This window comes from Sturnus vulgaris, chromosome 18, assembly GCF_052056855.1.
Source record: "Sturnus vulgaris isolate bStuVul1 chromosome 18, bStuVul1.hap1, whole genome shotgun sequence".
Classification (NCBI taxonomy): domain Eukaryota; kingdom Metazoa; phylum Chordata; class Aves; order Passeriformes; family Sturnidae; genus Sturnus; species Sturnus vulgaris.
This window is the reverse complement of record NC_142260.1, coordinates 10,005,673-10,020,607: the sequence shown is the minus strand read 5'-3', so window position 1 is coordinate 10,020,607 and position 14,935 is coordinate 10,005,673. Positions and strand designations below refer to the sequence as shown.

Below are 14,935 nucleotides of genomic sequence, written 5' to 3'. Positions count from 1 at the left end.
AGCAAAACAGAATAGCAGCAAGAGATAATACACATCTGCTCCCAGCATGAGCTGATACAATCAGCTAATGACAACTTCCCCATAATCAAACATTAACAGGCTTCTATAATAAAAATTTACAAAGGATATTTTCCCTCCATTTCTCTTCAGAGAGTTTAGCAAAGATAGAACACCAATAATGCAACACAGCTGTTAATCTGAATCACTGAATCTCATAACCCTTCCACTGTTAAGTATTTTCATAGCTTCGAAAAAAAACTTATTTTCAATATTTTGTTGGCTTTTGCCTCAAACTTTACAGTGAAGAGAAGAAAGTGGTGAAATGTGTTTACCTTATCCATTGGAGAATAAATTCAGTGAAATTACTGTTTCCCTAGCTACAGAATCAAATTAAAGGTTAAAAAAACCCCAAAGATCCAAAGTTCAAAACTAATACAATAAAGAAGGAGGATTACTGGCATCAAATGCTTGTATGGGGAAAAAAAATCTCTAAATATTTTTGCCATTAATATCAACAAAAACTAAGTGAGATATTTTGCCTTCTAGTTATCTGGACCATTGATTCAAAGGAGGATTATTCTTGTGCTACCTGTAGTACTATCCTACTAATCTAGTTTTAAACACTAAAGCTGAGAGCAGAAGTGTCTGCAAAGCCAATTGGAGCCTGTGACCACAGATTTCTGTATAAGCAGCCTTTTGGATATTAAACAAATGTTCATTTGTACAAGTTAATGCCTAGATTAATTAGGATAGCTATCAGTTCTTGCATGGTCCCTTAGCCTGTAACACCTGTCTTTTCAGACACTTTTGTTCAAAATCCACACAATTAGTGAAACCAGAAACTGTATTAAAAATACCCTGCAGTATTTTTATACTCTCCAGCACTACATTCAAGGACATGCTTGGCTCATGTGGCTTTTTTTCCCTCTTTTGATGGATTAACAGTGTCAGAAGCCTGCAGGTAACTTGTGACTGCTCCAACACTTGTGCAAAGTCAAAGTCTCCCTTCAGGTAAATCTGCAGTGAATTCCCCAGGGTAAGGATCAGCTGCTCTGGAATCTGTTCATCAGTCAAAAACCTGCATGCTCCCACCAAATTTTGTTTTCAATGACATTTGTACTTTTAGGAGTGTTTTACAGTGGGATCCATCAGAACTGTTCTTTTGACACTGTCACAATGAAAATGGGGAGATGTGAGAGAAAGAAGAAAAATAAAACAGGGTAAAATTGATTACAAAGATCATCAATAAAGACAGGCTGTAAACTTGTCAAAGTGGACTCAGCTGCCACCATGTGTCAGTTCATGCTCCTCTACTTCCTCCCATCCCTGAGAAAAGAAGCTGCAAAGCCACAGCATGGAAAACATTCACCCACACAAGAAATGCAGTAGAGAGTGGAATAATGATAATAATACAATTGGAAGAAATAAGATTTTCAGAAGTTACTGCTGATTGAAGTTTGTTTCTTTTCTGGGAGTTCAGCTAGGGATATTTTAAACAGCCAAGATCTCAGGGAATGCTGAACACCCAGATATAAAAATGGCATCCTTGAAAAGACCTCAAATTAATCATCTAACAATAGCAAAATGATTAATTTGTTTTGGGTTTTTTCATACATACCACTACTATTGATATTCTTCTTGATCCAGTCAACAAAAAAAACAACATTGATGTATATTCCTGGGTAGTTCTTTCTTCCACATCCCAAGCCCCAGCTAGTAATTCCATGGAGGGTGTAAAACCCTGAGTTATCGTCTGAAGGACAAACTAATGGGCCTCCAGAATGACCCTGCACAAGGACAAAGATGAGCCAACATCACTCCTGCTGTTTGTAAAATCTCAGTTCAGCAAGGAGAGGTCCCAGCTGCTCACTTGATTGGGGTTTTTCATTTTTAAAAGACAAAGGAAGACACAACCTTTGTTCAAGGGAAGTAACTCTTTTTGCAATATGGTTAATTAAAATTTGACTGCTGAGGAGTCTTTCACTGGAAATCACCACAGCCTGTTTGCAAGAAAACAGCTTTGGGAGGTTTTACACTTCCCTTTCTAGAACCCATCTGGCCGTATCCCAGGGGTGATGTAACTTACTGTGCATGAGTCCTTGCCTTCCTCCAGAGGGAATCCTGCACACATCATCCCCTGGGTCACTTTAATGGGAAGGTTTATGTAATAGCTCTGACATATGTCAGATGCCAGGACAGGGACTTCCAGCAGCTACAGTTTTTTCCCCTTTTCTCTGTCTTGAATTAAAACACATCATCCAGTAGAGGCATGAATTAGTGGTTCCAGAAGGAAAATTTACTCCTCTCCTTTTCAAATCCTTTTCAATCTAAATTATCTGATTTCTCTCCTGCCACCCATGTCCCTTCATGTCTAGCTGAGCTTACACAAGTGAAAACTTTTTAAGGTATCTCTTCTCCAAAAACTAATATATAGACAGAAGGACTGTTCCAGCAGAGAATGTGGTATTCAAAACACAGCCACATATGCCCAAGAATCAAAGACTGCATACCTGCTTCAGGTGCACCCCACCCTGCCACCACACACATCCTGGAGGGCTGCAGCACCTCCTGCTCAGCAGGGAGGCACACTGGCAGCATGGAGGGGCTGAATTCCAGAGGCTCAGCAGCTGCAGCAGAGTCCAGAGTGGTCTCGTTAAAACTGGGGTGTATCAAATGCTGCTTGACTGTCCTTTTCTAGGAAAGGAAAGACACCGACATTTTCTGAAAGGCTTGGGAATGTGAGGCTTTAAGTAACTTTGGTTTTATGAATTTCCAAGATGCCTTAAGAAGAGAACACTTTTAAAAGCAGCTCCAGAAATAGCCAGCTTTCTGATGTTAACAAGTCAAGATTATGCATCTGTGACATGGAAGAGGGAACATGCAGAAAACTCCATCCAGCAAGGGTAGGAAGAGAGTCTTGGGAAAACGTTTATCCCATGTGAGCAAAGTGGCAACTTGTGCCCTAATTCTTTCTGTCTTGGTGACAGTCAGCAGTGAGTACAGAGACAATACACCTACCTCTCACTCCCACATCCTCCAGGACACTGAGCTCTAGAGCTCAGTGGAGGCACAGATCTGTGTTGACAGTCACACAAGAGCTGTTGTGTAAACACAGATTAGGATCAGCGTGCAGGATTGCTGCATCATGGACAATTTGGGAATCGCATTTACATTAAAAACTATTTTGCAAGATTGATATGTATTTCATTACTAAGCAGAACACACAGTACCTGTCTGTACCCTTGCTCTGTAAGATCATGAAGTCCTGTTACCACCATCCATAAGTCTCTGTATGCTTCCCTAAGGAAAAAAAATGTTCATTGTCAGGCCGAGGAAACCTGTGAATCTTAAAACCTGCTGTGTTCCTAGCACATGTGTGAGGAGCAGAAGAGTCCAGAGGCAGTGTAAGCTGGAAGAGGTGTAAGCAGCCCTGTGCCTCCCTGTCTGGAAGCAGCAGGCTGCAGGGACACACATTCCCAGGGATGGGCTCATCCCAGTGCACTCACCTGCAATGAAGGCAGTGGGCAGCTGTGACAACCCATTCTTGGGCAAGGACTGCTCCTCCACACATGTGCTCGTCTGCAGTTTTTACACTGGCCTGCCAAGGCCACGAGTAGGGCACAGCTTCTTCACCCCCAGTTATCCTGCTGAAGAGGAACCTGGGCTGATTTGAAGGCATTCCACAAACATCCTCTGCAACACAAAGCACTGATGTTCCAAGAAGCCTTTAGAGGTTAAGACTGGGAGAAGTAAAGAATATCCCAGTTAAGAGCAGCCTCACAGCTTCTAAAGCTCCACCTCTCCCTTTTCTGCTAAATCTTCCGAATTCCCTCATTAAAAAGGATCCAAATGTTTAGACCACCATGAGGAGATGATCTCAGCAAAAACAGAGCTTCACCAAGATGAAAGTCACCACTTACTTTCAAAAGTTTTAGCCTCAAACCTACAATGTGCAGGGATTCATCCCATTTACCATAGAGTACTAGAGGGAAAAGGGCAGCTCTAAAATGCTGGTTATTATTTTCAATTACTCTGCAGCTTTTGAAATTGTTTTCACCAAAGCAAGTAGGTGTAAACTGACATACAAGCTGAAATGTTATTGTAGTACATGACTTAGCAAGATGAAGGAAATGAGAAAAATTAGATTCTGCTAAAGCCAACGCATGTAAATGTCACTGTGCATATTTTTATTTCCTCAAAATATATTGCTAAAAAGTCTGGGCCAGCTGCAACCATTAGGTATTTGAGAATTTATAGTCCAAAAGGTATTCTCTATTCCCATGAAGGAAGCATAACTGAGGTTGTCTTACCTGTTGTAACCTTTATTTCTTCTTCAGTAACATTCATGTTTTCAAAATCTTCTTCTCTGGTTGAATTCAAAATATTTATATCTAGGAAATGAGGGTGGTGACCGTGTTAGCAGGATGTCTTGAGTAATATTTGTATTATAGAATAACTTTTATTTCCTTATTTCTTTTTGTAGAAGAAACAGATTTCTGTTGCAGGGATCTGTGCTATTGTGGTATTAAAGTGCTATTTAAAATGCACCACAAACACAAGTCTCAGGTTTTGGCCAGATTCATTGTTTGTCTTCACCATTCATTGGGCCTTTGTTTAATGCCTGAAGATGTTCACAATCCTTTTTTTTTTCACTGAAACAATTTGTTAGACGAGAATCTCCTAGAGCAAAATAATTCTGACCAGCCAGTTCATTGAAGAGTCCTTTGTGCTGCCCATCCTTAGGGATGGTGAACTGCTGTGCACAGCAAAACCCAAAGCAATTCTCCATGATGTGATTTTAGCCTCAGCTGCCTCCATCAAGCCTCCCCCCAAAAGCATCATCCACACAGAAATACCACAGGAGCTTCCCCTGGTTTATTTTCTCCTGACATTTTTTGCCAGGTCCCCACCTCAGAGTGTAGGCAGGCACATTACTTGGCTTAAAATTACCAGGAAGAATATCTGGTGTAAGAGCTTTGTAAGTAATGGAAAAACCAGTTCCATAATCCTCTTCATCAGAAACAAATTTCAGCTTTATGCTATTGGAACCAATCAAAATAGGTAATGGAAGATCTCCTCCACAGAATTTCCCTGAAAAATAACATTAGAAATCATCACAATGTAAAGCCTTCAGTTACTTGAGAAAACTTGCATGTACCATTTTTAATACTTAGCTATACAAATTTTAGGATGAAAAGGAAATTTCCTATTCATCCCTGTACTTTCCCTATTAATCCACTAGCCCAAATAGCTTCACACTATTAAAAATTGAAAATCATCGACACCAGAAATGTGTTCCCTACCATTGGCACTTTCCAATCTCTTCACCTCCCACACTTTTATTCTTTTATTTCACATCCTCTGTCTCAATCAAGCAAATGCAAGTGAAACCACCAACCACCACATCCTCACAGGGTGCACATGCTGTTAGAATAAAGAGTGCTCTGACAGGTTATGGATTTTAAAGGTCTTTTCCAACCTGAATGATTGTTTCAAAGAACAAGGGGACAAAAACTCACCCACGAGTCTGTCATCTTTTGAATAGACTGGTAAAGAATCGTAGTCACAGGACACTTCTGGCTCTACATCAAACTGGGAGAAATGAAGCCATATGTAATTCCCTTCTGGCACAAACAGAGTCCATATACACAATCTGGAATAATGAAATTCTTAAAAATGCAACCAAAACCACCTCTAAACCTACACCTGCATGGGGAATTTTCTCTAGGGGAAGGCTGTGTTTTCTCTATTTACTGGTGGTTTTGATAGAACTGTCCAGGCCTTCCAGGAAAATGTAATTCCCCCTCTCTGTTGCAGAGTTTGCCATCCTGAACACTACAAAACGCTGTGAGTTAAATCACAATGGAAGGAATTAGGTTTGACACATATGCAATCAGCTGTTCCACCAAAAATCTCAAACATCTGGAGGATATTGTGAGACAGGATTGCTCAGCTGCCCTTTGTTTCTGCTGGCAGACTGATGCTGTGCCTTCTCTCTTTTATTTGGAATTATGGTAAATCACCTTTAAACCCCATCATCTGGGAGCAAGAATGAAGCCCTGCCAATGGGTCCTCATTTTTTTTTGTAAAAATGGCAGTGCTTGTTTTTTACCTTAAAAGAAACTCTTGGCTACACGAAGATTTCAGTACAAATAATTTTCTGTGAGGGAAAAATGGATACCCCAGAGCATAAAAAAAGTGTTCATGGCAGCCCATCTGTAATGATGCCCTCGGTTATGTTACAGCAGGAGATTTTTGCGACAGTTCAATGTGCTGGTAAAAATTACATTAACAGAAGAAGCAGAAGTTTTCCTATTCAGCCAAGTGTCAGCAGAAACACAACACCACAAAAATCATCTCCTCTTGCACTGCCTTCTGCTTGCAAGACAACCCAGTAAGAGCAACATTTATGTAAACACAATTTTAAGGAGTCAAGTACTTATTAGATTATTTCCCCTGCAGCATCCTGTAAAATCAGTAAAAACTTGCAAAATTGTTTTCAAAAAGGTTTCTTCATTTATAAATTATATAAACAACTATTTGGGGGGGTCTTTTTATGCACTAACACAAATAGAAGACACTGGGGATAAGTAATGTACACACCTGTGGAGCTTTTCACTTTCAGATCTAATAAGGGAGGGACAGGGAAGGGGGAGGAAAAAGAAGAATAAATTACTGTCGTTTCATAGTCACAATTTACTTTTGTCCATGTGAAATGGCAATTTTGTACAGGGCAGTGAGGCAAATCCCAGTGCTTTTTTGGGGACACAGTGCCTACAATCAACTAGGGCTTGGAATCAAAACAAAATTGCAAGTTCAGGCAGTGCAGACGTTGGAATAAACTGTTCTGGAGTAGCCACTACCATGGTTTGACAGGCCACTACTCAGTCTGAGCAGAACTTTTGCAGAAGCTCAACCCTTTCTGTTTTTCTCTGACACATTATGGGGGTTCCTTCTTTGAATCACCAGTTGAAGATTGTTTCTAATAGGAACTTGTTTCTTTTTTCCCCTCCCAATGTTTTTTTTTCTCTCATTGGCTAAACCTCCCAAATAACCCTCCCTCAGTTTTTCTTTGTAAGTTTTAATAGTCTCCAAAACCCCGTAACAAAATTAGCCCAAACAGAAGAAAATATCAATTTGGTTTCTTATTACTCAGTGAAGTTCACCCCTGCCATTTTTATCTCCAGCTCCATGACTTTGGCAGTGGTGCCTGATGGTCACAGGCACATTTCACAGGCACACAGAGGGAATTCATGGCCTTTGGAGAAGAGTGAGCAAAGGCACTTCAGAGCATGACTTGTCCCCATGTTGTCAGATGTCTGATCCAATGTGTTTTAGTTGAGAAAAGCGACAAGTGACTTCAAAGAAGTGCACGTGGAATCTCTGATACTTCCAACTGGTGAATTACCACTTAAAAAAAAATAAATAAAGATCCAGTAAACATGCTAACTGTCTAGCTGCATAAAATGATCATTTGTATTTAAAAACAAACAAACAAAAAAAAGAGTCCAAGTAGGAGGCAAAGTGGAAGAAAAGCAAACATTGACAATGCTCTCCATTTGGTTTTGACAACTGCCAGTCAGTACCACACACTTCAAGAGATTGTGAAATGCTGCAGTGCTTTGTCAGGAAATCATACAAATGCTATATCCTGAAAAAAAGCTAAAATTGAATAAAACGTTCAGAGACAGAGGATTTGTCACAAGTGGAGTCTTATTTACCAGCACTCATGTTCTCCTGAGCCCAGGGCAGCACCACGCTGAGCTCTGTGAATATCCCTGGGGATCCTCTGTTGGAATGTTTCTTCTCCTTGTTCCTCATCCAGCCACGGGCACATCTCATCCCCCAGGAGATGACACCAGCAAGGGTCCAGGCCCCGACACAACAGGGAACCTCCAGAGTCTCCCTGGAAAAAAGCCCAGCAAAATCCCAGAGCTTGGACAGCTGAGCAAGCCCTGAAGGGTTTATTGAGGTTTCTTTCATGCCTTACTAAAAACCTGCAACACAGGGGACAATTTTTTTTAAAAGATCTGTGAGGACACGTGGTTTTGGGGTGTTTAGTCAGGATCACCAAGAAGGGGAGAGACATTAATTCCCTCATGGGTGCATCTCTGACGTGCTTGAGCACATAAAAAAGGAGTGAGGAACAATCACTTTTATCCCACTTCCTTTCCTTCCCGTAATCCAGTTCTTTCTACTTTTGTCCTCAGAATCCTTCCAACAGTAAATAATTTATCAAGTGATCTGAAGTTAGAAAGCCCTAAGCAATATTGCACTGGGGTACATTGCAAAATTGCCCTCAGGAACCTGTCCTACAACCCATACAATAATTAATATGGAATCATGTCATTAAGTGCATTGCCCCATCAGGAACTTTTGAAACAATTCCTACACCCAAACCTCCCAGTTTAGAGTGAATTTGTTTACTTTGGCTCAGAGGTGCTGAGAAACACTCCTGGGCACACAGGGCCCTGTGTTCAGCTCACCTGGCAGGTATCTCTTCCTCCATCTGGAGATCCAGCACACATTATGGTGTCACCCTGGATGGGTTTCTTCAAAGTTGACAGTGCTCTTGAACACTCTCTGCTGTTTAGGATTGGGAGATTGACCTCATGCAAGACCTGAGGGATTAGTCCATCTGAAACACAAACCAGTGTTCATAAGAAAAAAAAGCTGGAAGGTAAACAATGTCACTGGTAACACACCACCAAAATCTGTTGGAACCTTGCTCCAAGACATTTTATGGTTACAAGCATGTTTTGGCAAACATTCAGGTTTTTGTATGCAAATTTGAACAAATTCCAGAATGTTTGAAAATTCAAATGCAGGTCTAGATTTTGTGATTACTCATTTTGAAGTAATTGACAGGTAGGCAAAGAAGCAAAATCCCATTTTGAGATTACACTTCTTAAGGCCAGTTGAAAGTTACTTTTGGTCTGGCTCTGACCTGTGCAATCAAGTTCTTAGTTTCAGAAAGTAAATAATAATATGAGTGGCTTACTTTCCTTTAAATGGCCCCAGCCACAAGCAGTGCAGATATATCCTGCATCAAACTTTTCACCTGGCTGAGGAAGACATGCTGGCAAAACTGATGCACCTGCCACACAGGGACATGAATTTTATTGGTAAGTATCTGAAAGAACAATTACAAAAAGCTCCCTTTAGAAATGTTGGAGGGTTTTTAACAAAAAAGGAAAATGTTATTATTTTTGTGGAATCTGTAAAATAATCTCATATTGACCATTCATCTTCTGCATGCAAAGATATTTCTGATACCCAATACTTTTCATCTGCAGGTTTTAGAGCATCTAAGATGTACAGTCAGCACAAGCTGAGTAAGGAATTGGGAGATGAAAAAGACTGAGAAGAAAAATCCTTTTGCTACAGACCTGACCATGGTTTGGTGGTCCAAAAGGAACCAGGTCCTCTTACTGTGTTTAAAAGTGTTTAGCCACATTGCTTTTTGAAGGAGGAGAGAAGATTTGGTACACAAGTACAGAATAAATAAAATTATCTCTCTAGGATCTTGAGTATATTTTTTAAAAACCATAAAACCACAGTGAATCCTGCTTTAGGGCTCCTGGTGTGCAGCAAGGGAACACAAAAACAGCGAGTATAAACTTCTTATTCTGCTTCAAACTAGTTTTTTAACATAGACTTCCAAAATCAGTCTTTGTCAATCTCTGTACGTTCATTTATTAATTATTTTGAGGTGTTCAAAGGGTTTTTTCTCCCTTTCTGTTAAAGTATGGAAAATAATGAACAGAAATAAAAGGATAGCACCTGTAAGTAAGCACAAAGAATGCTCCAGCACACACACATTTCCAATCCATGTTTTCCTGCTCCTGAAAGATCCATCCATACCTGTCCAGGGTGCAGTGAGCTGCTGTGACCACCCACTGAGCAGAAACAATGCTGCCTCCACAGAAACGCTTTTGCCTTCTCTTCAGGGAAACCTGCAGCATTTAAAAAAGACACTCCCAATTAAAAAAAAAAAAATCTTTGTGTCTGCTCTGACTGCCTTTGGGGAAGAGCAGGGAGAGCACACCCAGGTACTCTGTGGGGAGTCACACAGCCAAAGCATGTGCTGCATTCCCAGCATGCTGGATCCCAGAAATCTGGGTTTGTGAGCTTTCTGTGCTTTCTGGCACTGACCCCCAGCAGAACACTGCTTTGGACCTGAGGCCTTGGAGAAGGCTCCAAATTCGAGTGATGGAGTTAAAATCACGGGTGTGTAGTTAAATAGAAGTGTGTCATTTCACATGGTGAAGGGTTTTAAGTTTGAGGGTTTTATAATACAGTAATAGGTATGGGACAAGATGGAGGATTTTGGGTGGTGTCTCTTTCTGTCTTCTTCCTTCTTCTTCACAATTTCAGGCAGTAGTTTCTGGTTGGACAGTCAGTGCTGCACTGTGGGTCACAGGAGTTTGGTTATTGGGTCAAAAGTATCAATAATATAGGTGTTAGTTCTCTGTTGGATTGTTTAGCTTTAAGAGACCTTGTAGCAGCTGGATTTCTCCATTTTGCTCACTTCTAGCTGGTAGCTGGAAGTGTTGCTGAACTCTCTATACTTTAGATAAGATTTAATAAACAACCAAGCCTGAACACGAAAAAAATCTGTTTCCTTTGTGTGTTTTAATCCTGGCTCTGAGTGAAAACAGAAGAAACTTCAGACAAACCACTAATTAGGTGGTGCAAAAAACACCACCCTGTTACACCAGCACACACACTTCCATGGCATTCTCAGCATCCCTGAGCCTAACAGATCCTAAACCTTGCTGTTCTCCCCTCAGCTGTGCCTTGGGGCCTGGAGCAAAGCAGCACATGGGTAATAAATGCCCAGTCCCCGAGGCACTCAGGCTGTGAAAGTGAGTGGCTGGATGAGAATTTTGGGAGCACTGCAAATCAAGGCTGCCTGGCAGTAGCCAGGGACTCGGGGTGGTGTCCTGTGCCCTATTTCTGAGCAGTTTCCCCCATTTACAGACCCATCTACACATACTCTTCCAGAAAGAGTTGTAAACAAAACAAAAATCATAAACAAAGGTTTACCAGGAAGCAGGAGGGGCTCTGAGTCCTCTCCACCTGTTTCATTGCTTTCCTTGAAAGCAGGCTGGAGTTCAACAATACATCATTATACAAAGGCTTGGCTTGGAGGACACCTAAAGATCCAATCCTCCCTGCCCTTCCAGTGGAATTTTCTCAGAGCCCCATCCAACCTGGCCTTGGGCACTTCCAGGGATGGGGCAGCTCCTCTGGGCACCCTGTGTCTCACCACCCTCACAGTAGAGGATTTTTTCCTAATATCCAATCCAAACCTATTCCCTTTCAGCTTGAGGCCATTCCCTCTGGTCCTCTCCTCCATGCTCTGGTAAAAAGCTGCTCTCCAACTCTCCTGTAGGCTCCCTTCAGGTGCTGGAAGGCTGCAATGAGATCACCCCAAAGCCTTTGCTTGTCCAGGGCTTTGTTCTGCAGATAAATCCACATTTTGTTGTACAAACCTGCCATGGATGTGAGCTTTGCTTCACCTGGTGTCCCCCCACAATCCGAGAGAAAAGGACAAAATAACTCCATGGGCTGGGCTCTTGCACTTTCTGCCCACACTTAGGGTCTGAGGGGGAAAAGAAGGAAGGATTCATTCTGGATTCAAGTTTTGCTTCTGTTTTGGTAACACAGGATTGGAAGGCATGGCCTGGTCCAGAATTCTCTGCCGTGTCAGGAAACAGATCTTGTAATTCCTGATACAAACTGCTCAGGCTAAAGCTAAACTGGGCTAAGAAAAACATGTGCAGATATTCTCTTTCAAACAAGTTTTGGAATTATTTTGGAACTAAATCACTGTTTCATTATCAATTTCAGAAATCTCTTTACACCCAGCATTTGTACTGTAAAATACTTTTGACAAAGAATCAAAATGCACAATACACAATAGACCAACAACAGTGGCTGGATTTCTCCAGAACCTCTATAACAATGCCAGATTTACTTCTTAACTCACTGTTATCATCATCTACCTTGGCTGAGTGAAGCTGATAATCTTTATGTGTTTTTAAAAGAAAATATTTCTAGAAACAATTATCTGCAGTGATAATTATTCATTTGGTTGTATTTTAAGGAAGACAGAAGGGAAGCAACCAGTTCTGCCAAGCAGCAAATTGTAAAAGAGGAATTCTTTGTAATGCACTTCCCAAACCCAACAGTGGCCACAATTTTATCTTTTTTTCCTTAAAGATGAACACTTCAATGAAAACTGATTGAAAGCACACCTCTAATAGATTTTACTATAAATTCTGTTCAACTCTCCATTGTGAAAAATGTACCATCCACAATCATGGAGCATTTTGTTGTTGTTCTGGCAGATTGGAGGGTGCATTCAAAGGATGGAGTACCAGCACTTGTACAAATTGTCTGGGAAATGTGGAATTCTCCAACCTACCAAGTGAATCCAATATCTACAGAAAAGGGATTTGCTGGCACCTCAGAATTAGCATGATTACAGTGATTACAGTGACACAATTATGCTGGCACACTGCTACTCACACCACCTTTTAAATAAAAAAGGCTCTCTACAGAAATGAGTGTTCATTTATCTGATTTTTTCAATTCTTCCCTAATTATCACTCCACACACCTTTTTACCCCTTGAGCAAAGAAACAAAAACAGGGGAAAGAGGAAACAGAGACAAAATTTAAAAAGAAAAAATTATATATGTTTTACCAGAAAAAATTTGGTACTTGGCAAATGGGAACAAATAAATAAATAAATAAATAAATAAATCGCATTCACAAAATAAGAATTTATTTTTTCTTTCAGCATTGAATAATCCTATCCTCCTATGCAAGATTAGTTTAAAAGTGATAAGTTAATTTTTTTATTAATATTATACAAACTCTTACTATCTGTGTTTTGACAAACTCTAGAAGTCCCTATGCTTTGCAGTTTTTAATCCCAAGAGATTCCTGACTGCTTTACAGGCTGCTGGTTTCCATTCCTGTTTTCTATACATTAATAAATCTTCATGAAGGAAACAGGAACAATTGCTATCATTACTTGTTCCAAAAAAAGAATACTCTGGATTTTAAGATATAAGGCAACAGAAGGGAGGAACCACTGAGTTCTGTTTGTACCCCATGGGTATCATGATAAATCATTGCTGCAAATTTGAAAGCATTTAATTTCATTTATTTAATCATAAATCACGCTTAACATTATTTGCTCTGAATCATCAAGGAATTAGGGAAAATTCGTAAGAATTACTCATGGAAAGAAAACTTTCCTATAGAGAACTTAGAGGGTGAAATCTCCTTGATTTCAGCACTGCCTCCCAGGCTTGTCACTGCCTTAGAGCAGAACCAGCAGGACCTAGAAGTGCTGAAGAAGAAGTGAAATTTCCCTCCCACCTTCCTGAAGAGCAGCTGGCACAGCACAGAGCCCTGTGGCACACACCAGCCCCAGCAGCTCGCTGGGGGAAAGGCACATCCTGGGGCTGGGTGAAATCACAGAGTTTGTGGCACAGAGAGGGAAATCAGCCCCAAAGCCTGCACTGCAGGGCAAAAACAACTCCTTGAAGGAGAAGTTACTCATTAATCCAGCCACAGAGCACTTACCTCCACTAATTACCTCCACAAATTTAATAGAGCATGGTTCTTCTACACACCATCACTGCAGTCTTTGCTGCAAAATACTGAAATCCTCCCTGAAATTTTTTTTTTTGAGGCAAAATGAATTTACCATTGATTTCATTTATCATTCATTGCATGCTTTGCTAGCAGCACTTACCCAGGCAGATCTACACATGGAAACAGAACTCACATCAAGAGAATATCAGTTACTATTTACAGAAATTCAACAATTTCTACAGCTTTTGAGGAGGCAACACTTTCTATTTCCTGCACACTTTATATTTAGCCAGTATTAGCAACCTGAGAAACACACCACAAGTTTATCATGTTGTTGGCAGCGTGCTCAGTGTTTTATTGCTTGGCCAAGGGTTTCCCAATAACAATCCCCCCCAATCCACCATCAGTGACCACCCCAACAATCATTTATGTGTTTCTTCAATTCTAGTTTTTCATTCTTTCCCCTGCCCGTCAAAGGATAACAAACCCCAGCTTTTATTATGAATATTCAGTTTTATGAGAACTGAATATAAACCCTGTCCTAAAAATTTTGAGTTGCAGTGCAGTTGGGTTTTTTCTGTTATAGATACAGAATTTATTTTGTAGCAGTTTCCCTAAGAGTCCTGAGGAAATCTCAATTTCTACAACTTCTGAAACCTGTATCACCAACATGATTTCAGGTCTAATAAAAAACTTTTGAAAGCTGGTTTCCTTCAGGGATTCATTTGTATTTTGCAGGGACAAAACAAACCCTCCAGACTCCCAAAGCAGTTCCTATGTACAGCAGAGCTCTGCACTCATCCACCACAACAGGATGGCACAAAAACAAGAATAAACAATTTCTGTAGTTGTGAGTGATGCTGCTCGAGCCACTGATGTGGAATAGAATCATCCTGCCTAGGGGCAGATGGAGAAACAATCAGCACGTTCCAATTTCTCAGAGAGGCATCCCTTTCTGTGCAGCATCAAAGAGGTCAGACAGAAAAAGCACAGAGAGGCACATTCTGTACAAGCTGCACCTTACCTGGGGTGGCACAACAGAAGGGGGGAGGCTTTCTTGTCCTATTATTCTGTGTTCTCTTCTCCTGCTACCTATTTCTAGTTCTCCTGAAGCTGTTTCCTTTATCCTCTGTGCAGACAGAGGCACCCCTCACCATCACTGGGGAGCTGCTCATGCTCCTAAAACTGGCAGCTTTGACAGGTAGCTCTGCCAGCATGACTCCTGAGCAGCACCATCCCTGAGCAGCATCATCCCTGACCCATTCCTGACCCATCCCTGGCCAGCACCATCCCTGACCCATCCCTGACCCATCCCTGAC

At 41.0% G+C, this 14,935-nt stretch overlaps 1 protein-coding gene across 1 annotated transcript; it reads right to left on the bottom strand.

Annotated features, from left to right (window-relative positions):
* Window positions 1-407: 407 nt before the first annotated feature.
* OVCH2 (ovochymase 2) lies at window positions 408-13,476 on the bottom strand. Its single transcript, XM_088175742.1, is given in 17 exon segments — window positions 408-1,787; window positions 2,087-2,238; window positions 2,511-2,694; window positions 3,231-3,300; window positions 3,507-3,693; window positions 4,311-4,391; window positions 4,951-5,091; window positions 5,520-5,653; window positions 5,755-5,845; window positions 6,604-6,627; window positions 7,722-7,879; window positions 7,881-7,906; window positions 8,487-8,638; window positions 9,002-9,097; window positions 9,821-9,956; window positions 11,499-11,608; window positions 13,398-13,476. Coding segments are annotated over 17 exon segments (2,046 nt in total). The 3' UTR covers window positions 408-1,562.
* Window positions 13,477-14,935: the final 1,459 nt, after the last annotated feature.